This window comes from Pristis pectinata, chromosome 13 (assembly GCF_009764475.1).
Source record: "Pristis pectinata isolate sPriPec2 chromosome 13, sPriPec2.1.pri, whole genome shotgun sequence".
NCBI classification, from domain to species: Eukaryota; Metazoa; Chordata; class Chondrichthyes; order Rhinopristiformes; family Pristidae; genus Pristis; species Pristis pectinata.
In genome coordinates, this window is record NC_067417.1 from 18,543,819 (window position 1) to 18,568,950 (window position 25,132).

Here is a 25,132-nt window from a genome sequence, read left to right on the forward strand (position 1 = left end):
ATCAGATCTCCAATTTCTCCCAGTTCCTCCATCTCTAACAATGGGACTTTCCACACAGATGCCCTTGCGATGTCTTCCATTACCTGAACCATGATTGCCCCCGTTGACCACATCTCATCTATTTCTTGCACCCCTGTTCTCACTTCCTTTCTGCCTGGACAGAGCAAGAACAGCTCCCTTGGTTCTGACCTTTCACCCCACAGCCTCTGTGTTCAACAGTTCATCCTTCACAACTTCTACCAATTTAACAGAATTCCATCACCAGACACATCCCCTCCTTCCCTCCATTTTCAGCATTTTGAAGGGATCAGTCCCTTCAATATTCCCTGGTAGACACTTCTGTCCCATCCAACCACTCCCCTTCTATAGCACTTTCCCATGAAACCACAGGAGGCTCAACGCCTGTCCTTTCACCTCTTCCCGCCATCCTCAGAGCTAAACAGTCCTTCCAGCTGAAGCAGTGATTCATTTGCACTTCTTCCAATCTAACATACTGCATTCAGTATTCACAGTGTGATCTCCTCTACACTGGAGAAACCAATCGCGGATTGGTTTACAGCTTTGCAGAGCACCACATTTGGGAGTCAGGGGTGATCCTGAATTTCCTGTTGCCATTTTAATTCTCCATTCCACTCCCACTCTGACCTATCTGTATGCGACCTCCTGCACTATTATAATAAGGTCTAGCATAAACTTGGGGAACAACACTTCGACTTCCATCTGGGCACATTGAAGCCTTCTGGACGCGATATCAACTTCAGATAACTTGCTTTCTTTTTCTATATCAGAATGATCAGATGATCCATCTGTGATATTAGTTCCATTTTTCTTTTTCTGCAACAGCACAGCCTGACCTGATCAGCATGTCCTGCAGCCCTCTCAACTTTTACCTTCTTTTATCTGTGTTCATACTCTAATTGCCCTCATTTCACAACTTTTATGAATAAAGCACCATGTTTCTTCCCCCCCCCCCCCAACTAATCCATCAATCAGATGGCCTCATTTATATCTTATCCCCAGGACAATCCTGACCTCACCCTAAAGGGGATCTAAAGGGGATATTCCATCTGTCCTATCTATTCCTCCCCTATTCTCCCTGCAACTTACTATTAATTTATTTTTTCTCCTCCCCAGTTCTAACAAAGGGTCTTTGAACTGAAACATTATGTCTGTTTCTCTTTCTACAGTTGCTACCTTACCTGCTGTGTTTCTGGGGGTTTTTTTTGTTTTAATTAAATCAGGTTATCTTTGCTCTCTCTGGTGATTGAGGAAACTCCCAGAGAATTATTTTAAAGAAATACAAGGAGTGATCCTTACTCTGCTGTCCAATATTCACCCTCAATCAATGCCAATGAGAAAGGGTTATTTGGTCATCATTAAAATGGCATTTGTGAGACCTTCTTGTGAGTAAATTGACTGTTTTGCTTCCTACATTGTAAACATAATTGCACTTCAAAAGTAATTCACTGGCTATAAACTGATTTGGGATAAAGACAAGGTTTTATTAAGTTACTCAGTTTCTGTGACATATATTTGTTTTGTTTCATGAATATGGACATCAGTGGTAAGCCTATTTATTGTCTATTGTTATGTTATTAGTCACTGAAAAGGCAACTGTGACTACAAAGTAATTTATGATGTCAATTCACGGCTGTGCGGATGGAGTCTTGATAAGAGGCTTGGCAAGGATAGTAGATTTCTTCCCCTCACTAGTGAACAATTAAAAAACAAATCTGTTAGTTTCAGGACCACCTTAAAAGCTTTGTGTCCCTGATTTGTCCAATTAATTGAATTTATATTCCCCAGGTGCCGTGCTGAGCTCCAGAGATCATTAGGTCAAACAGGTGGATTCAGTAATGAAACAACATTCCTACCCTAATGTTCCCTCTTCACCATAGTTTACACTGCTCACATTAAGGGGAAGTGTTATTTATATCAAAGGATAAAATCACATAAGTTCATACTACTGCTCATGAAAAATAAACTGCACCTTCTTCAACTACAAGGTGAATCCACATTGGATCTCCATATGGAACTGTGCAGTCATTAGTATCTTCTGATTGATTGAGATTGTAGCACTTTATGGTTCCAAAACCACTGATAGGCTGTTGGATTGAGACCATTTTCTGGGCTGTCACATGCCACTCACTGGTTGTACATTCAACACTGATGGTGAAGAGACCTGGACTCTGATACTGGTAAGTTATGTTGCTAGCAGACCTTTTTAAAAAAAGTTGAGAAAATAATAGTTAAAATCCATAACAAGTCATTGTAAGGGGAATGACTTCCTTAAAATAATTACAGAGGTAGTAAAGCAATTATATTTTTCAATGAATTTGTTCGTTACATGTCTTTAGTAAAGGTATTTCAAAGTTGTTTTAGCCATGTTCAAAGAAATTAAGTTACCAAATCTGGACAGCAGGTTAATTTCCAATACTGCTGATTTTTAACCCTTGAAGAAAATACTATTTGTAATTCTGTTGATTTTTCATCTTGAAGCTGATTGCCTTTAGGAGATTTATTTCTGTATTTTGGATTCCTGAGATTGGGATGCTGTCTCATGAGGCAGGATTGAGTAGAGCATCCTTTTCTCTCCCTCAAGTTTGAGTTTCAAAGAATTAGAGATGATCTTAGCAAAATCCAGGGGCTTGACGGTAAGGTCACTGAGGGGCTTTTTTTTTACCTTGGCTCGAGAGTCTGGAAGTAGGGGTGTGATCCCAGAACAAGGGATTGGTTGACACGAGACTGCAGATGCTGGGATGTGGAGCAACAAACGATCTGCTGGAGGAACTTAGTGGGTTGAGTAACATCTGAACACCTGTTTGGGTTGGTTGGGTGGGGGGGGTTTGACACAAAATGTCAACAATTCCATTCTACCCACCCTCCTACTGATGCTGGTCAGTCTGCTAAATTCTTCCACCAGATTGTTTGTTATAAGGGATTGGTCATTTTGCAATGAGATCAGCGAAGGTTTCTTCATTCTGAGAGTTGGAAATATCTGAAACATTTCAATATAGTCAAAGCTGAGACTGATTTTTAAAATTTAGAAGATTTGAGGGTTACGGGCATTGGGTGGAAAAAGATCAGTCCTGATTTTGTTGGTGTAGCAGGTTTTCTAGCAAAAGAATTTGCTTTTAATTTAAAAAAAAGATTAAATTGTGGAAGATTGAATTTCCTCCATGGCTAATCTGAAGCATGTGCAAACCAGAATAATTGAATGGTTCATCCATTTATTGCGGCTCACTGTATCACTAACATCAGAGGTTATCAAATCAGGCCAGCAATTGGCAGGCAGTGGAAATGGATTTACTGGGCACATAATATATCAGCTAAGAAGAATAAGCCTGAGGATAGGGAGTGTTCTAGGAAGCAGCAATAAAAGACCAAACTTGATATTCGGAGAAAAGAAAGAAACTGAGAGTAAATAACAAAAAATATTTGGGGGGGGGGGTGGAGTTTACATCTGTTTTAAAACAAAGAATATCAAAAATAAATACGGGGTCCTTAGAAGCAAAGGCAGGCATACAACAGGGAATAAAACAATGGCATTAAATGAATATTTTGTCTGATTTCACTTCAGTGAAAGCTATTACATGTGACAAAGATGAAAGAGAACCATTGCAGTAATAAACTTAAAGTAATCAATATATCTAATGAGAAAATACTGAGGAAACTAAGAGGACAAACAGTCAATAAATCTGCTAGACCTGATGACCTGCATCCCAGGTTTATGAAACCACTGGTTACAGAGATAACGGATCCATTGATGATGAGTTTAGGAAAGTTCCTAGACCTTGGTATTATTAGACGAGAACTATAACCCTAATTTTATATTTCCCTTATTTCTGTTAATTACATTTACGAGCAGTACTCACTGCACTGGATCATATGGTTCGATTATGAAGCCGTCGCCAGTGTTGAGTGTGCAGGTGAGGTTCCCAGAATATGGATGCAGCAACCACTTTTGAGATATTGTGATGTTTTCTAGGATGGTGTACACATCATCAACTAGCAAGTGAAGTCCTAATTAAAATATCAAACAAACATCAAGCATTGTTATGGTTTTATCCTTCTTACTATGATGGATTGCATACCTGCTGGCAGAAGAAAGCAATTTTGCAGTATTATTCCTTAAAGGAGCATGCAGTAGCTATTTATTCAGAATGATTTTGATACATTTTCAGATAACTATTCACAGAGACAGAGTGCAACATTTTTGGCATTGCTAATGGCTAAGTTGGCCACTGTTCATGCATTGTGGACTAGAGACTTGATGGTTTTGTTTTAACAGCATCTGGCTGATATCTTTGACAACATGTACAGCTTCTTCAACGTTCACGTCCTCCTGCTGATGCAGTTGCTTCTTGACTGCAGGAAGCTTTGGCCCCCCCTTACAAAGTCATAATATTTCCACTAAAAATCAGACAAAGGAATTACATGCAAGGATTCACTTCAAACGGTCTGATTTAAATAAATCAGCCATGATCGAATGATGGAGCAGACTCGATGGGCTGAATGGCCTAATTCTGCTCCTATGTCTTATGGTGGTCTATTGCTGAGAATATGATCATTAGACACCTTTTGGTAGCATTTCTTACCTTCTTTGCAATGATAATCAACTATAAGGTAATTGCCCAGGCTCGGACAAAGATCACCAAAGGATGTCTTATCTGCTCCAACTTGGCAAGCTTGTAGTCCATGGCATTGACCTTAAATATAATGTTCTTGGTTATATTTGCTGTTTAAATAAGTATATAATCATTCAGTTTCCCAACATGAATAATCCTCCAATCAAGCAATCCGATCTGTATAGCAATTTTCCTGTGCTGTGTGGAAAAGTTGCCTTGGTTCCACATTCAACAATGTGCCAGATTTACCAATGTTTTGAGTGAGTTTGCAAAGGGTAAACCACTGTGCTTATCATGTATGTCACTGTTACAGGCATTAACTCGGACTCAGATTGAGTTGCTTGACTCTGACCCCCAATTAGAACAGAAGTCCATAAGCAACTAGGTGATGTGTATAAAGTGAAGGGAGAAAAACATGACAATTCTAATTATATTTCCATGATATTAGTATTGGGTTTATGTAAGGTACAGATATCAGAAGTTCTTAAACCATGGGAAAGTAACCCATGATGATGACTCTGACCCCACACAGCACAAGTGTAATGTAAATTTCTGAACAGTTCCACCTACGTTCTTAGTCTTGAGATAGCTGTTACAAAAATGTTACCTTTCACTTTTTCTCTTGCATCAATCCAGCTGCACTCTTGAGGGTCAGTTGGGGTACCAGGCTCCAAGGTACAGTAAGAGAGAGATTTGCGGCCGTAAAAACTACTACGGATTTGAATCACCTTCCCAGACTCGCACTGTAGCGTAGCATTGAAGTGATCACAGGCAAAAGCTTGGCCAGACTCTGACAGAAATGACACTCAAGATAAATCAACAGTTTGAACTTTTAGAAAATGTAGTCTCACAAATTTAATTGTCTGCTCCAGCCAGTCTTCTAATAATACAATCCACTTAGTTAGTTTAAGTGGCCAAATTCTCTTTTTTTAATGACAAGCCTCCAATTTGATGGATTTCTAACACCTGTCATCCACAGCTCTAGTTACTGTGTTATCCTGGTGAATTGACAAAGAAGCCTCGGAGATGCTGTCAGCTAAACATACTTTTATGCTGATTCTTCTCCAAGATTCCTGGACCACAACAAGTCATCGGCTGATGATTCTGTCAACAATTTGTACAGATTTTCACTCTCTTCCTCATCCTCATCAGATCTAGCCCCTGAGCACCTACACAGGATATTTTGCCAATATAGTGGATGACAGACATGTGTCAAAGAGTGTGCACATTCCCCTCCTGTGTCCCCACCCCAAACTGGAGCTATAGTTATCCACTATATGCTTGCAAAGCAGGCCTCATTACTATACCATCATGGGTCATCAGTAAAATAAAAGAATGGAATAAATAGTGGGAGGATCAGGTTTGAAAGAAGTAAGGAAATGCTGGAAGATCCAAACCAGACAAAAAAAAAGAAAACTTTTAAAGAGAAGTGGATGGAAGAGGAAAGAAATAGATGTAGACAGACAATGTAAACATGAATGAACCAAAGAAATACCAAACACTAATAGAAAGGGTAGAGGGAAGGAGACTGTGTGTTGTGTACAGGAAGAGATTACTTTATCTGTATGCAACACCTCAGTTGATAAACCAGATGACTTTCTGATGTGCTATCCCAGAATCATGGAAGGAAGTGGTAAGAAACGTTGCTTACCGTATTGACAAATGAAGTGGAGCTCCTGGCTGCAGTTGTCTGTACTCATCCAATGGTACACAGAGTTCTTGAGGATGTAAGCGCATGTTGCTGATGGAGAAGGCTGGTGTTCTAGAGCCCAGTTATCATACATCACACTTGTACCATCCAACCAGGCCAGGGTTCCTGGAGCAAAGCCATAAATATATACAGTAACATTTTTCATATAAAATTTAAAGTAAGAACATTCAATATGACTATGGCTAATCTTTTGCCTCTGACATTTTCCAAGTACTAAATCAATATCCCTTGATTTTCTTAACACACAAAAAAATTATTAGTCGCTGATTTTAACTATATTCAATGACTGAGCCTCAAAACTTCCTTGGGTAGAAGCCTAATTTTAAAATTTGCACAGATGTCAATTTCTGCTACAATTGAGAGATATTGCTGCTTTGGTATTTTTGATCCAAAATGTAAAAATGATTTAATGCGATGTGTAGTTAATTATGACTTTTTTTTCCACCTGAATATAACTTGACTCATTCCAGTCCTTTTCACCACAGCTCCATTTTGTCACACATGAAAAAGCTCCATGTTGTCCATGAACTTGCATTTGTCTTTATTTTTTACATTCATATTGGAAAACTTAACGTCCGAGCTGAATCCTCACTCTCTCCTACACGATTGCTTGAATTTGGGCAATTTAATGATGGAAAATGAAATCAGCCAAGGGACCCACAGAGAATTGTTAGTCCCAGTTAACAATGCCACTTAAAAAAAAATTAGAACAGAAAGGAAAGCAGAGCCAATTAATCAGTCTGAGTGAGAAAGAGAAGCCCACCATTCATTGGTAGTGCTATTAGCATAATAGGTAAACCCCTCACTGTAAATGTCCAGCTAACGTGGAGGAAATGAGAAATCCAGAAAGTGGCCTTCAGACAACCACGTGAGGAATAAGGAAGATGTTTGGTAGTCCAAGTTTTCTTTTCAGTGATTTCACTCAGATTTTTAATGACAATTCTTTAGACTGAGGGCAGGCAAATAGGATTAACCTGAATACCCCTTATTTGGGACAAATGGTCTTTTGGTTCTGTGAATTTACATACTCCAATAATAAACCACCTCCAATACTTAAAGTTGCCCTCGCTGCTGGCTCTTGGAATTTTGAAATGGGTCTGTGATAGATGATCAATCAGTTAAAATGGGTACTTTTCCTAAATGTTGATGTGTTAGAAAAGAATTATATTGATGTTGTGAGATTATTGATTGATTTGAGTTCTTTTTTTCAGTGTTAGTGATTCACTGAGTGGAAAAATCAATTCAGCTGTTGAGAGGTTAACCAGTTCCAATTAATATTTAAATGTTCCCAGCGGATCTTGATGCAAGTCAAACCAAAGCCAATTTATGCAGGGATGTTTTTCTTTTTGGCTCAAAATGACTCCCATGGACAAACATTGCGCAAATTGTGGTTTAAGGTAATAAGGATACAAGTTTGGCTTCTTCAATCTTTCCAGGCACACAAAGTACATATTGGGGAATAGTGTTTCCTCAAGTGTACAATAATACCATCCAACATCTTGATGGAGGAGCAACATGAAGGCATGACCGCAGACTGAGTGCCATCCACTATAATGAACGAACCAAATGATCACAAAATGACACTGCAATTTCACAGGGACTTCTGTCACATACCAAAGATTTTTTACTCCTAACAGCACAAGAAAAAGCTAAATTTTGCATTATCAATACATTCTCTTCAAGAAGTACCTGTAAAATTAATTGTATAATTCTCCATCCAATATAACTAAATATAAGATACTCCATTCTTTATCTCCTGCTGTTTTGAACCCTACAATGTTTAAATTGGCTGCAGCTTATTTTCCATTACAAAAGCCACTTGTGTTTTTGCCAATTCATGTTTACTTTGGTGCTTGGAGAAAAGGCACCCATTTTGCTTTTTAGAAGTATTGTAGCCAGAAAGTATATGGCCTTGCTGGCCAACTCATGCAATAAGGATTTGGAAATTAATTAGTGGAAGCCGATCAATTAAAAAAAGTAAAAGGAAAAAGACTTTTAGATCTTAGTAAAGTATTATATCGACATGCAAACTTATTAATTGATTAGAATTCTATCGATACATCATTTCTTAAAAGTACACAAACAATTCAGTTGTAGACCCATTTAACCCAAGTGTGGCTCTATTCCTGGAAGGTCTTGGCACAAGGATGTTGCCAAACAATTCAAACTGAGTTTATTTATTCAAGGATTAGTTGAATCCGAGTGCTGCCACAGGCAAACATTGCACAAGTTGGGATTTAATACATAAAGGAATGAAGCAGGACGTGATATGAATTCATGAGTTTCAGGTCTTCTCTAAGTTTCCAATGTGCACTGATTTGTGCAAACCTCAATGAAAGCCCCTGCAGAGGGGATATGGATGGTGGAAGAGACTCCAAAGCCAATAAGAAACTTGTTCCCAGCTTGGAAATCTGCTGTTTATCCAGTTGTTCTTGAGAAACAGCTCAACTGGTGTCTGCTCCATGCTTGGATAACAACTAGGATCTGCTGAGGACACAGTCAAAATGACATCTGGGTCTTTTCTGATGTAATTGCATCACAGTCTAGTAAGGATGCTTCTGCCTTCAGGTAGTTTTCCACCTTGTAAGTAACCCAGGCATTCTCCCACTTTTCCTCTGTTCCCGTGACTCTGGATTCTGAGTGACCAAGCAAAACCTGGCATCCTTCTGCACAGCAGAGCAAACTGAAAAATCAACTGGAATTCTGAAGACCTGAAAATGAGATGGGAACCTTTTGGTTGCTTATCTTTATCCTCCAATGGAAGGCTCTGAGCTCAGCATATCACTGTGTTGCTGAATGCCTGAAGCTTCAAATCTGCATTTTTATTAGAGAAAGGCTGGGATGTTCCCATATTTGGAGTTCCCTGTGTTGTGTAAATATCCTGCAAACTTTCTCTTTCATTTGCGTGCAACCCACTCAGATTTTTTTCTGATTTGGCTGAAAGCACCAGACATAGAGACTATAAAGCACTGGCCAACGTGATCCATCACAAATGCAGGCTGTGTAGTTTTCGTTGTGAACAATAATTGTTGTTTTAAAGTGTCACCCCTTTAAGGATTATGTCAGGTGACCAATTTCTCTCTGGGTTGCAACAATGTTTTGCAGGAAGCTTGAGAGACTGAAGAATCTGTGAACAAAGTGCACGCACTTTGAACACCTCAAATCTTGTGTATCAGTCTACAAATTCTCTAATTAACTTTGTCATAGGCTAAGAACACACTGAGCATGTGTACATTACACTGGCAATGAGGATGGCAGAGTCTTGTCCATTAAACATAGTGAGGTCAATGAGGATAACGAGTGAATGACTGAATTGGTGGGGTTAGGCTCACAATTAATTGTGGAAAGACAGAGGTGCAGACTAAAATACAAGGAAAGGATATAAAAGGCAGCACAGGCAAACTTGAATAAAAATAAAAGTCAAGACCAGTAACTGATGAAGTGGCAATAAATACAAAATGGAAGACCAATCATAGATTGGTTATATTGGAAACCACAGTGATTATGAAAAGGGACAGGAGCCCTTTAATGCACTGAAAGGATAGAAGTGTTCTTTCAAGTGAATAACAGTTAAAGTAGAGAGCAATGGTGAAGATGGTCAAAGTAAGTCCATTTGCAAACTTAAGAAGGTGATATTGCTTGCTGAAATAGGACCAGATATGTAAGTGAGTTTGGCAAACTTGTTTCACTTGATGAAAAAGTTAAATTCTTTTCAACTTGGCAACATCAGAGCTTGTGGCGAAATGTGAAGTTGAACCTTGCAATCATGTCAGAAGAGACAATCAGCAATGATCTAGTTGCTCTGGAAGATCTGTAATGAAATAGCACCTTTAGTGCATTTCTGGTTTGCTGAGACATGTTTGTGTGTGGACTGGTGAATAGCTGGTCTAAGTTAATTAACAGTCAAGGTTCAATATGCTCAAATGGTGCACTGCACAGCTATATCTATGGGAATGGCTTCTTTATAAATGTGAAAGAATTTCAGCTGGTACAGACATTAACTTAACCAGAGGACACACACCAGAAACAATAGTAGAAGCTTCTTGCCAGTTTTTGTGAGCATGAATGGGGCAAAAAAACTCTCAAGATCTGGCAGATCCAGCAGGAATCTCTGCTACCATTACAATAGGACTCATTCGGCCAAGGTGTTCCAGTTCAGGGCAGAAAGATATTCAATTATAGAAAGCAAGGGCACATAGGTTCTGTATAAGGCTCAACAGAGTACACGGGTCTATTGGTGAAAATCAAGCAGCATCTTCAAACGGGCAAACAACTACAGTAAAAGAAAACAGCACACAAAATGGTGGAGGAACTCTGCAGTAAAAGAAAAAGTGTTCACACAATTTTGAAGTGAAGAACATGTCTTACAAAACATTTATGCCTCTAGTGGTGATTTAAAGAAAATTTGACTTCAAAATTAATAATCAAGATGTCAACTCACATATTCATACATCTTTAGACAGCTCCATCATATGAAGGGATGTGTGTAGCCAGAGATTCAGGAAGGTGCCACTAGTTAGAAGCAGATCAATGGTGTGAACATATTCTGTTGAGACCCTTAGAATATGAAGACAAATGGAATGTGTATTCCTCCAAAATGGGCAAACAGAAAGGGTGATCATGTGAACAAACAGTCTCAGTTGAAAATAGATTGGGAAAATTAATACAGAGTGAATATATCCTGACCATGTTTAAGCAGGCTTCTGGAACAATATGTAAAGATGTTCAAGGATTCATATACAGGCACCAAATGGCACAAATGTATAAGATCATATGCCAAAACAATCTATCGAAGATGCAGGCAAGTACTCGCTGTACTGAAACAGACTTGAGCCTTATGGAGTATTGGTGAAATTAGCACAGAATTATTGGCCAGCTTCTTGGTAAAGACGACTTCTGGCCCTTTTGAATGGTTGCTAAAGCACACAGGGCCATCGACAATGGCAGAAGGCTCTTTAGAGGAATTAAGATCTATCTTTATGTAAGTTATGGTACAATGCTGCACCTCACAACAGGACTTACTCCAGCTGAAATGTTAATATATGGTTGAATCTTGTCCAACCTAATTTCGAAAGGAAAATAGAAGAGGGGCAAGTAGAGCGGGGAAAACATCCGAGCACAAGCAACAAGGCAGAGGATGAGAGTTTGTGTACAGATGCCAGCCAGCTGATCACAGCTGAGGAAATAGAATATTGGGGAGATAGCTGTATTATTTTATGAAAATTGGTAAGAAACTCTGTAAAGTGCACATTAACTACTTATCCTAGTGAATGATATGATTGAGGAAAGCAAAAATGACTGTGAGATTGAAGATGATTCTGAAATGAGTGCAATTATTGTATAGGAGGAGGTAACATGATGTTCCTAACAAGTCAAAGTGAGGCAACATTGCTGTATCAAAAGCTGACATTTATACAACTTTGTCAACACGAGTAACAACACCACCACTGCAAAGAGTATGGGAACTGGTGACAGTTAAATGTATAACTTTTTTTGTGGTTGTGAGCAATGATTGTTACTTTCACGCCGTCACCCCCTTAAGAATTATGTCAGGTGACTAACCACTCTCTGAGTCATAACAACACTGCAGGAAGTTCCGGAGTTGGTCAGTGAAGAGCCCTTGAATAATTTGCACACATTGCCTGAGCTCCTCATTTCTCATGTATATAAGGGTGTACATTCACTGATAAATTTCATTTGGGGTTAAGCACCCAATGAGCACACACAGTTAACATCAATAATCAACTGCAGGGAACGGGCACTGAAGGAACATACACCAGCATGCACATCACATGGATTCCTTCCACAGGGTGATAATGGGTGTTGATAACTGTTCTATCCTCTGATTTGAAGATCGAAGGAGGGGAAAAATCACATGGATCATTGAGAGTGGAGTGGAAATTGGAGGCAAAGGGCATGAAATTTTTGAGTTCTATACGAATGCAGGAAACAACATTAATACAGTCATTAATGTACAAGGAAAAGAGTTGAAGGAGAGGGTCTGAATAGGACTGAAACAAACACTGTTCCACATATCCCACCAAGAGACAGGCAGCGTGTGTTTCCACTGCTACCCCTCCGACTTGGAGAAAGTCAATAAAGTTGAAGGAGAAACTGTTCAGGGAGAATGAGTTCAGCAAAGGAGAGTGGTGGTGGAAAGAGACTGGTTCACGGAAGAAGTTATTGGTGTCGGAGAGCTGACATTCAGCTTTTGTGAGATGGAGGTCAGTTTGTAGGGCCCTAGTCAGGAGTTGTGATGATAATGTTAGGGTTGATCTTTAGTAAGCAGGGTGCTGTAAGGTCAAGACAGGATAGGTTAGAATGAGTAAGGACAGTGAAAAATTGAGATGGACACTGCCAAGTTGACTATTAGTAATATTTTGATCCAGAGAGGGTTAGAGGACAGACAGATGGGTCCAGCTGGATCAGGAGTTCTGGAGCTGAGAGAAAAGGTCCATAGTCTGTGGTGAAGACTCATGGGCAAAGAAATGAGCATAAAGACAAAGGTGGCAGAAGAAGAGTTCAACATTATGTCAAGCTGGGATTCATTGAGATGGGGATGTGGGGGAATGAAACTGAGGCCTCTGCTGAGGACTGATCATATGGAATAGAAGATCAGGAGGGAAAGTGAAACATGTCACAGAATAGGAGGCAGGGGTGGGTCAGAGAGAAATGGGAAAGATCTTGAAGAGTATTTATAGAATTCAAGAGTATTGAAGTTGTATTGAAATTGGCCCATGGGTTTCCTGGTGGTAAACTATTTGGAATCCTATGTTTCTGTCTTATAGGCATATAATTATTTTGAGCCAAATGTTGAGAAAATAGCAGTGCAATTAACATTTCATTTCACTGAATGATGATATAGCACTGCCATTCAAGAGCTCAAGTGACCATCAGAACAAATATAACTTCAATTAAGCTTGGAAAGAAAATCATATTGTTTGATACCATTGAGCATATATCCATTGTAAGATCATGAAAGGAATATCCAAATTGTTACTATGCTATAGAAAGGAAAATATACTGGAGGGTAGAAGTTCAGACTGCACTGAGACTCGTAAAACAGATGGAGAAAAGGAAGCAATAAAATGGAGAAGGAGAAGCAAAGATGTGGGGGGGGGGGTGTCAAAAGGCAGATGGGCAAAATTAAACAAATACGGTAAATGCAAAATGAAAATTAAAAAGAGTGGAACAGATAAAATGTAGGCAATATCAAGAAAAATCTGTTTACGGAAGTGTAGGGTCTGTAATCAAGATGGGCACTTAACCCATTGCACTTAAGGTAAGGCTTGTCCATGCAGCATTTTTGGAAAGAGAAGAGGTTAATATTTCAGGTCTGAGGCCCTTCAGCAGAATTGAGGTTCCGATATCTTTCCACAAATGCTGCTGTTCCGGCATTTTCTGTTTTTATTTCAGATTTCTAGCAAATGCAGTCTTTTTTTGATTTTCATTTGAGTATAAATGAATCTTGTATACCAGAGAAATTGATTGGGATCAGAGAAGGTCGAATATGTTGTTGGTCATTTGGAGCAAGTGGTAGGATCTCAAAGGTGGTAATCTCTCTGGATTACTCCCTATACTGTGCACCAGTGGATATAGGGATAGAAGGATATCACAGATAAATTTGTGGCTGGAGAGATGGTGCAGGAGGGAGGTCTTGATTTCTCGAGCATTGGGCTAGCTCTGGGGGAGGTGGGATCTGTACCAGTTGAGTATAATGCATCTTAACAAATTTCACAAGATCGCAGGACAAGGGAGCAGAAGTAGGCCATTCGGCCCATCGAGTCTGTTCCATGAGCTAAACTAATACTATTCCTATCTAGCCCCAATTTCCAGCCTTATCCCCATATTCCTAGATACCTTGACTAATTAGATACCTATCAATCTCCTCCTTAAATGCCTCCAATGATTGGGCCTCCACAGCTGTATGTGGCAAAGAATTCCATAATTTCACTACCCTCTGGCTAAAGAAATTTCTCCTCATTTTTGTTTTAAACCGGTAGCCTCTAATTCTAAGATTGTGCCCTCTAGTCCTGGACTCGCCCACCAAGGGAAACACCTTAACCACATCTACTCTGTCCAGTCCTTTCAACATTCGAAATGTTTCTATGAGGTCACCTCTCATTCTTCTGTACTCCAATGAGTACAGTCCAAGAGCCGACAAATGCTCATCATATGTAAGCCCTTTCATTCCGGGAATCATCATCGTAAATCTCCTCTGAACCCTCTCCAACACCAGTACATTCTTCCTAAGATAAGGGGCCCAAAACTGCACACAGTATTCCAAATGAGGCCTCACCAGTGCCGCATAAAGCCTCATCAACACTTCCTTACTTTTATACACTATACTTCTCGAAATGAATGCTAACATAGTATTTGCTTTCTTTACCGCCGATCCGACCTGGTGGTCAACCTTTAGGGTATCCTGCACGAGGACCCCCAAGTCCCTTTGTACTTCTGTACTTTGAATTTTCTCCCCATCTAGGTAATAATCTGCCCGTTTATTTCTTTTTCCAAAGTGTACAACGGCACATTTCTCAACATTGAATCTCATCTGCCATTTCTTTGCCCGTTCTCCTAAACTATCTAAGTCTTTCTGCAACCTTCCTGTTTCTTCAATACTCCCTACTCCTCCACTTATCTTGGTGTCGTCTGCAAACTTAGCCACAAAACTACTTACTCCATAATCTAAATCATTAACATACAAAGTAAAAAGTGGCCCCAACACGACCCCTGCGGAACACCACTAGTAACTGGTAGCCAACCAGAACAGGATCCCTTTATTCCCACCCTTTGCTTTCTGCCTACCAGCCAATGCTCCACTCATTCTAATATCCTACCTGTAATTCCATGAGCTCTCATCTTATTAATCAGCCTTTTGTGCAGCATCTTGTCAAAGGCCTTTTGAAAGTCTAAATACACAACATCCACGGCCTCTCCCTTATCCACCCTACCTGAGATTTCCTCAAAAAACTCTGATAGGTTGGTCAGGCAGGATCTTCCCTTCACGAAACCATGCTGGCTTGGGCCTATCTTGCCTTGCACTTCTAGGTATTCCATAACCTCATCCTTGAGGATCGATTCCAATAACTTTCCCACCACCGATGTCAGACTAATAGGTCTTTAATTTCCTTTATGCTGCCTCCCACCTTTCTTATACAGCGGAACTACATTTGTGACCTTCCAGTCCTCCGGAACCATGCTGGAGTCTATTGATTCCTGGAAAATTATCACCAATATTCCCATGGGAAGGTTCACTGATGTTGTGGGGGAAGTTAAAACTTAATTGTAAATGGGTGGACACAGGAAGATAGCAATGGAAAGGAGAAAACATGTACACAAAGGACTGGGAGATGCAAATAGTGCTAGAACAAGGAGTAGAGAATTTTTACTCAGGATCAGACTAAGAGTACAAGAAGGTATGAGGTTTATGGTGCATGTATGTAAGGGCAAGAAGTGTATTAAATGACATTGGTTAACTGCAAGTGCAACTACCCATGTGAGATTATAATGTTGTGACAACAATAAAGACTTGTCTTAGAAAAAGGCAGGAATGGGTTCTAAATATCCTTGGATATAAGGTATACAAGGAAAGATAGGGAAGGGAAATAGAGAGACAATGGCAGTACCGATTAAGAAAAATATTGCTGCAGAGAGGATGTTCTGGAATGATCAAAAAAAGAATCTATCCCTTTTGAGTTAAGAAACAATAGAGGTATGACCACACCACTGGGACTATTCCATAGGCTGCTAGCTAGTGGGAAGGATGTGGAGGAGTAAATTTGCAGGAACATGGCAAAGATGCACAAAAGCCATAGAGCAGTGATAGGGGAGGACTTTAGCTGTTCAAATACAGATGGAATAGAAACAATATAAGGGGATAAGAAAGAGAGGAGCTTCTGAATCTGAAAGAACCTTTTTGAACAAACACTCCGGCCCTACAAGAAAGATAGCATTGCACAGCTTTGTTCTGGGAAATGAGCCAGGCCAAGTGGATCAAGTATCTAAAAAGAAATAACTGGAAAATTGAAGTAAGAGCTGCCTGGATGAATAAAAAGATGGGAAGTAAAATGAATAGAAAAGAAGAGCATGTGATAGATGCAAAATCACAAGTGAGAACCAGGTTGATTACAGGAATTTCAGAAGGGAAATGGGAATCCAAAAATGTTCTACAGGCACATGAATGGGGAAACGATTATGAGATCGGATATGTTTATAAAATTCAGGTGTGACCACAGTTAATGTCTAGTTGTCACACTTTGGGAAAGGTGTGTAGGCTTTAGGTGTGGAAGGGATTTATGAAAATGAATTCAAGAGTGAGGGACTTCAATTATGTGAATAGTGTGAAGAAGCTGGGTTGCCCTCCTTGGAAGAGAGAAGGTTGCAAGGGAATCTGTTGGAGGCACTTAACAACATGAAGGACATAGATGGAGTGGGTACAGAGAAACTGTTGCTATTGGCAGAAGGGTCAAGAACTGGGGACATAGAATGAAAGTGATTAGCAAAGCGACCAAAAGTAACATGGGGGAAAAGATTGTTTTACATAATGGTTAAGGTCAAGTGTGATAGTCTGGGGGGAGACAGCCGGTGAAATATATAAATAAGCGTGGAGATTACTTGTCCAAGTTCAGGGCTGAAACAAAAAGGGGAATCATTAATTAGTAAAATTGTAGAGCAAATTTAGATGGGTGAGTTTATGTTCAGGAAAAGACTTTGTGAGAACAATAAATGCTATTCAAAGGAGACTAGGATGAAGGTTGGAATCACCAGAGATGAGATCACTTTTCTGTGAGGTTGAGTGAAGGAAGAAGGCAGGGTAGCACCAGGAGAAACATGGAGCAGGGTTTGGGGGCATTAAAAACGCTGAAGGTATGAAAGGGAGGGACCAAGAAGTAATAGTTTCAGCAAAAGCACATTTAAAGCTGTACGGTTGCCTTGAAGATTTTCAATTATCTTGTTATCCACAAATTACAACGTTCACAGATGGAATTAACTCTTACATTCAATTGTTCTTGTATATTTACTAAACATTTCCTCGTTCTCATAGTTATACTCTATGCAGGATAACTCATTGATAAGCTGGATTTAGTGAGGAATGAATGGAGGAAGAGAGGGTGAATATCCCAATCCTGCTCTTTCTTTCCCCATTTTCATTCTCATGAACTCTCACCTTCCGTAGTCATTTCATCCTGGGTTAAATTCTGTTTCGCTGGAGCTAGCCCAATCCACCAGTCTTTTTCCACTTCCAGCTGGTCTTGTATGAACTGCTGAGTTTCCTTATCCAAGATGAAGGCAAGGTGACCCCCACCTCGCTCACACCATCTCTCTGCACCCTGAAAATCGCGTGGCAGCCGAATAATCTCATAGCAGCTTTGTTGGAAAGCCAGCTGTTGCTCTAAGCAAGTATTTGCATCAACTCGAAGATTTGCAAAGGCCACGACTAAAAAAAGAAGTTTCATCCTTGACTAACCTAGAGTCCTGGTGTTTTAAAATAGCTTTCAAGGGAGCAGAGCTGCTTGTATAACTACACTCCAAACTGACACCAAGCCACAGTTAGCTCCAGTACAAACCTGAATTACAAATAAACTGACAATTGATTAGGACATATTGATGAATTACAGCCTCAGAAAATGTAAAAGGTTTTAATAGTCCGATTGAAAACCATCTAAGCTATTGCATAAATCACCTGGCAACCTACTAAAGGTTAAACCTTGCCTCATGCCCAGTGCATGTCAAAGATAACACAAACTGATGTCATTCCTTCATTATTGGGACATGTGCAGGGTTGAGATATTAGGCCTCTATTAAATAGAAAAAGCTATCACAGACAGCCTGTTTGAACGAGAAAGGGAGGCTTTCATTATAATAGCACAGCCAATGGATCAGACACAATCTTATTGTAAGTGAAGCCATCATTTTGCCACTTTGTTCAACTGTTCCAGGAAAGAAGAACCATTCAGCTTTATTTTCTATCTATTCCGCATTACATAGCTCTCCTCTACTCTTTCACTTCTTCCACTGCTTTCCTTTGTAGATAACATTCAGCTTTATCTTTCACCATGACAATATTGAGGAATCTATTCAGGGATGGAAGTTATGGTGCCCCATTTGTATTTTTGCTATTCCCCTTCCATCCCCTCACAACAACCCCCTCCTCAATTCCTGGAATATCCATGCCCTGTTATGGAAATAAATCTGACCCAATTTGTATTCCTACATTTGCATCCTAATAGTTTGCTGATTCAATGATCAATATCTTTATGATTGAAATCTATATGATGGGGATTCAGTGTTCAGTATGAGAGACTCCAGAAACTATTTGAAGCTGGTCTTATTCAGAAACATAAACTTTTTTTTAATCTGTTCAACCGCGACAGATAAATCAGTGAGTCTGATCAAGATGTCCCAGATTTATTCCCTAAAAGATATGACTGACTTTGACATTAATATAAAATGTTGGTTTTACTTTGGGTCATAAGTACTAAAGAACATATTAATGTTTTCTCAATATAACTCATGTTAAAACCAAGAGCTAATTTGTCATTCTATATAAATTAACTCAGTTAATTCCTTAGAATAACAAAAGACAAAATGAAGATGCATTTCCAGTGCTTAATTTGCTGATGGAAATGACTAAAATCCACAAAACTTAATCTGAACACATTTTAATTCTCATCTGCTGCTTCACTTAATAAGCACTAGTGGACTTGGTTGGAGGATTCCTGGCACTGAACTGGGCTTATCCATGTTTTTCCCACCACCTGGACTCCACCTCATTTACAGTCTGGTTGCAGTCCTGCTCTTTGCTGGGAGATTTCAAGTCCAGAAGGCCTTTATACCAGTCATGTGACTTCTTCTGAGATCTACTGAAAGCTTTAAGATCTCTCTGTGATCTGTGCTTTCTTTTAGATAAATCACTTTGCCTATTGTAACTTGTTGAAAAATACTCTCCTTAATCCACAACATAGCACCTCCAGCAATGCACTCCTCTCTCAATGCTGCATTGGAATTTTGGCTTAGATATTGGGGAACATTATCTACCTGGGCACAAGTGCTTCTGTCAAATTTACCATTATTCCCTGCAGAAGTGCATCCCTCAGTGATGCTGGCTTGAAGTAGAAGTGACATCTTCCGTTGAGCCACCTCTTATCCCCGTGCTATGCTGGCACACTCTCCAGAGATCCAGCAGTATGGAACTGCACACAATTCCCATTTTCAGGCTGGGAAGGAAACGAACTGGAATAAAAAAAAGTCAGCAAGAACAGTAATTAGATGATTGTAAAATTAAATTTAGTAAGTTTAAACGTGCTTAGTTGTTTAATTCTTGAGTATTTTGGAATGTTTCTTCTTGACAAGCATGTTCATAAGCATTTAATTTCAATGACAGCTTTGACAGTTGGTAAACCCGAGACTGGGCGTCACTGGCTGTCAAAGCTGTTCTGTGAACACAGTTGGTCACTCATGGTGAGAGAGACCCTGGGCTGCAAGGTGTCACAGTGGAAACGTGTGCTTAAAACTAAGGCAACAGCACTCTGCAAGGGCATGGGTCTGGCAATTGTAAAGTCTGCAGAAGGTCTGCTCCTGGGTGTTTAGATCATTCTCTGGGCCTCAAACTCATGGTTTTGACTTGGGATACTTCCCCACAGCAAGTCAAGCTGGAACTCTGTGGCTGATTTTTGTGATGAGACATTAATTATGCATTGAACTTTTGGGGCTAAGTGTCATTGTTGTAAATCAAACAATGAAAAAATTCTAGGTTTCAACATTTATTGACACATAATCTAAACTGTTTACAATCAGGAGATCTGTGAATTTAACACAAGCAACATTTTAGTGAGACTACTTTTACACTTCTGACCAGCCGATGTCTTAATGCTCTTCAAATATACTTCAAGAAAAGTTCTTTGGGATAGCTGCTCCATTCAAATTCAGTTAGATTTAATTACATGAAAGATTTCTCCGTCAATGTGTAAATGGCTTATATGAGATGAATTGGAACAATCTGATTACTTTGTAAATCAACACCAACAACATAAATTGCTTCTTTTAATCACCAATCAGCACCAGATTAGCAGTTGCAGTTAGTGGGGTCTCTCCTGGGTACAGACTATTAGGAGCGTCAATTCAGTGAACTGTCACCAGGACGTCTCCGTGTCCAATGATCATGTCCCTCTAAAGAATGGGGAAAAAAGTCAATCCTTTATCTCAAGGAACAGAATCTCTCAAAACCAGATTTGAAAAGCAGAATGCTTTCCAAAAAATTGAGCAATATTTTGGGGACTACATGACAGTCTTTGTCAGACTTATTAAAACTAGATAACTTTTGAAGAGGGAGAATTTTGTTTTCAAGAGGTGGCATATGTTAACTATATTTTTATTCTTGCATCGTGTTTTTCTATTGAAATTTGGTCTGATTGTATTTTCTCTTTTTGAAATTGAAAGACTAGTTTTCTGAAACATTTCTATTGTGTTCTGCCTGGATTCTAAATTGTGCTTTACATATTTTAAATGGAAATTTTCCGTGGAAAACTGGATTAGGACCTTCATGCAGTGGGAGGAGGAAAGGGATGGCAAGGGGGAACAGAGGGATGCGAATAACTGCCTTGTGTAAGTAATTGTGTGACTGAATTAGGCACACTAAGTTTTTTGCATGTGGAAAATTAATTGCTTTGAGAAAACAAAACAGGCACTCCTTTTTTTTGTTAAATATGAATTAAATTCAAGTTTGAATGGGTTCACTTTCCCTATCAGCTGAAAATGGGCCTCATTGCTGTTGATTTACTGTGCAGGCTACAGTCTTGCACACATCTGCTAAAACCAGATAAACAATTCAATTCTCATCATAGCTAGTAGCGACACAAATTACCTTATTGTTAGGTGAGTACTATGATCAGAATGTTTGAATAATTGCTCTGTTTGTATTCTGATTTATCCAAACTCTGAGAACTAGATATTACTGTCAGAGATTACACAATGATTACAAAATATAAAAAGGATTAATCTTATTCCCATGATCTATCACATGGACTTTTTGAATGTACTTTTCCTAATTAGGATTAATGCAACATAAATGACTTAGGCTAAATGTTTTCTCAAGGAAATAAATTGCAAAAATTATTTTCTGCCAATTTTTCCTTCTGAACTTGAAATGAGAGACTCATCACAATCTGATGTTGAATTGATGTGGATTTGCATGTAACCTCAAGCATGGATGATATGCAATTACTGTCTCTGAGATGCCTTTAAATTAAATCATCCAGAGGAAACCTATGTTGTGACACTATCTTTGGTTTACCTTAAGTATTATCAGGGATAAGAAAAAAAAGATCAAAAGAGAATCTGATTATTTTAGTTTCCCATTGGGTGAATCAAGTTAAAATGGCCTTTTAATTCCAAACAGCAAACTGTGTTTGTAATTGTTCAGTTCAAAGACTGGCTTGGGTAAGACTAATGGTCAAAACTAACCAGTGAAGGGTGGATGGCAACTTGCTGCATTTTTAGTGCATTATTTTGAAATTAAATTTAACACTTTTCAAAAACAAAATGCTAGAGTGGGATGAGGGCAGCCCTGGCAAGCATTAATTCAGATCATTAATCCCTTCAATCAGTTTGTCAATCCTACCACAGTTTTGATACAACCCTTATGGGTGGTACAGTGTGCAGCTGGTAGAGCTTCTGCCCCACAGTGAGAGACCCAGGTTCAATCCTGACCTCAGGTGCTATCTGCACAGAGTTTGCATGTTCTCCCTGTGATCATGTGCTTTCCTCCCAGATTTCAAAGGTGTGCGGGTTGATAGGTTAATTTGCCAGTGTAAATTGCCCCTAGTATATAGGTGAGTTGTAGACCATGGGGGGAGTTGATGAGAATGTGGAGAGAATAACCAAAAAATGGGATTAATATAGGTTTAGTGCAAAGACTCAGTGGGCCAAAGGGCCTGTTTTCATACTGTATCTCTCTGTTTCCATGACTCTGTAATGTATCAAATTCACTAAAAAAAAGAATCTCGTCTGATTGCCACAAATGTAAACTATCCTTCTCTGTCCTTCACTCTGTGTGCAGCTTTTGACATGGTTGACTCTCCATCCTCCTTTAACACTTCTGCACCATCATCCTGGTTCTATTCTTATCTGATTGTAGTCAGAGAATCACAAACAGTGCCTTCTCTTCCTGTCCATTTCTAATCTGTATACTGTTCCTAGGCAACATCATCTGAAAACAAAGTGCCCATTTTTACATGCACATAAAGATCCCAGCTCTGCCTCGTCACCCTCGTGTCAAGTCCACTGCCTCTGAATTCCCAGACTGCTTGTCTTGCACATAGCACAGGGTGAAAACAAATTTCCTCCAAATAAAAATGAAGAAGACCAAACCCCATTATCATCATTGTTCCCCAGCCACCAACTCCATCCCTCTCCTTGACTTCTGTCTTAAACAGAACTGTTCATATCCTGACTCCATATTCGACCCCAAGATGATCTTCAGAAGACATGTCCTGTCATTACTAAAACCACACGGTTTCTCCACTGTCACACAACAATCCCTGCCTTAGATCATCTGGTGTTGAAACCCATGTCTATGCCATTGTTATCTGTAGATTTGATAATTTCAGTGAATAGCTGGACAGCTTCCCTCATTCTTCTCTTCAAACTTAAGGTCCTCCAAGCACTGCTGCTCGTGTCCTATCTTGCACCAACACCCATGGCTTGAAGACCTACACTGGGCCCCATAAGTAACTCCCTAGTTTTATAATTCTTACCCTTGTTTTCACATCTCCCTTTGCCTTCATCCGTCCCTATCTGTTAATTTTTCCAAGCTTACAATTCTTCAAGATCTCTGTGGTCTTCCAGCTTGGGTCTTGTGAACATCCCCACTTTTAATCATTCCACAATTGCAAGTCCATGACTCATTGAAAGTGGCTACACACATAGGGTGGTTAAGAAGGCTTATTGAATGCTGGCATTTATTAATCGAGGTATTGAGTATAGGCATCAAGAAGTTATGATGCATCTCTATAGAACTCTGGTTAGGCCACATTTAAAGTATTGTGTGCAATCCTGGTCACCTCACTATAGGAAGGATGTTGAGGCTTCAGAGAGGGTGCAGAGGAGGTTTGCTAGAATGCTGCCTGGATTAGAGGGTATGTGCTATCGGAGAGACTGGACAAACTTGGGGTCTTTTCTCTGGAGTGACGGAGGCTGAGGGGTGATCTGTTGGAAGTGTATAAAATTATGAGGGGCATAGATAGGGTGGACAAGCAATATCCTTTTTCCATTATTGAGCGATCCAATGCCAGAGGGCATGCATTTAAGGTGAGTGGGGATAGGTTCAGAACAGATGTGAGGGGTACGTTTTTTACTGAGAGAGTGGTGGATGCCTGGAATGTGTTGCCTGATAGGGTGGTGGAAGCAAATTCATTAGGGGCTTTTAAGAAGGGCTTGGATGGCACATGAATGAGAGGAAAATAGAGGGATATGGGCATCCTGTAGGTAGGAGGGATTAGCTATGTTGGCACAACATTGTGGGCCGAAGGGCCTGTTCTGTGTTGTTCTAATTAGTAGCTGTGCCATAAGCTCAGGTATTTTCTTCTAAAATCTCTCTGTCTGTCTATCTCTGTCTTCCTTTAGGATGCTCCTTTAAACCAACCTCTTTAACTAAACCTTTGGTCATCCATTCAATCTTCTCCTTAAATGGCTCAAAGTAGAATTTTGTTTGATAATCCACAGATTTTCTTATAAGAACTGGGTATAATTTATGTTCAATTTATCTCTTTCTTGTGAATGATGCTATGTGCCTGTGATGCTGCTCCAAGCAAGTTTTTAATTGCACCTGTGCACACGTACTTGTGTATATGACAATAAACTCGACTTTGACTTTGATAAATGTAACACTAGGGTCAATTTGCCACATGTCAGCACTACATAAGTACAAGATGTTGTTATAATTACGTGTATCCCTCAATTAACATTAAATTATCTCATCTTTTATCCATTTTATACTTATGGAAGTTTGCAAGTTGGCTGCCATATTTTCCCACAACAGTAAAGTTACTGCACTTTGAAAGTATCTCATTGGCTATGAAGTATTTCAAAGCATCTATCCTGAGGTTAGCGAGACATTACCCTGCCAGCACTCGCACTTTCACCGGATTATGCGTTGGAACTCCTACGTTTCAGTTTATGCAACTTTTTGGCAACCTGCTTGTTTTACTACTGGGCACAAAACCAGACAACTGATATTTTGCTTTCACTCCCTTCTCTTGTCACGTCCATTTACATGTAGGTTTTGTGCTGATTCGTACTATCCTTGCTGAAGTGTCTTGCGAAGGAGCAAAATCATTTTGTTTTTCTGTGAAAAACTTCATCTGCTTGTGCTGTTTACCCACATTATTACCTTGCTTCAGTACGTACTGGGTGTAAACTTGTTACACATTTAAATTTCAGTCAGAGTCTACTGACTGTGGCTTGACCTTTGAACAGGACATTGAATCAGTCCATGTGGATGGCACAATTACAAAATTTCAATGGGCCAACAGTCACCCCATAGGAGAAGCTTTGGCTGTAATAGCCTTTGCTATTTCTGGTTATTTTTGGATACATCAGATGCTAACTCAGTTCCAAAACTGGCTTCCAATGTGCACAAACAACTGTAACTTGAGTTCTGTCAGACACCATGTTGGTGAGAACATTTCTACGTGTGCAGGTAGCATTCAGTCGGAAATGAGGTAGAGAGTGAGATTCTCATCAGAGTACGGGGCTGAGTTGAAGCCAGTGTTGGAGTTCAGTTCTCCAACTA

General features: G+C 39.6%; 1 protein-coding gene across 1 annotated transcript in view; it reads right to left on the reverse strand.

Annotated features, from left to right (window-relative positions):
- Positions 1 to 17,798, reverse strand: part of LOC127577464 (polycystic kidney disease protein 1-like 2) — a 103,268-nt gene extending 85,470 nt beyond the window's left edge. The window contains exons 1-6 of the mRNA XM_052028689.1: positions 17,510 to 17,798; positions 6,280 to 6,444; positions 5,236 to 5,418; positions 4,599 to 4,709; positions 3,876 to 4,023; positions 1,991 to 2,211 (exon numbers count right to left, since the gene is read on the reverse strand). Coding sequence (XP_051884649.1) covers positions 1,991 to 2,211; positions 3,876 to 4,023; positions 4,599 to 4,709; positions 5,236 to 5,418; positions 6,280 to 6,444; positions 17,510 to 17,798 — 1,117 coding nt within the window. The remainder of the gene's footprint in view (positions 1 to 1,990; positions 2,212 to 3,875; positions 4,024 to 4,598; positions 4,710 to 5,235; positions 5,419 to 6,279; positions 6,445 to 17,509) is intronic.
- Between the last annotated feature and the right edge of the window lie 7,334 nt (positions 17,799 to 25,132).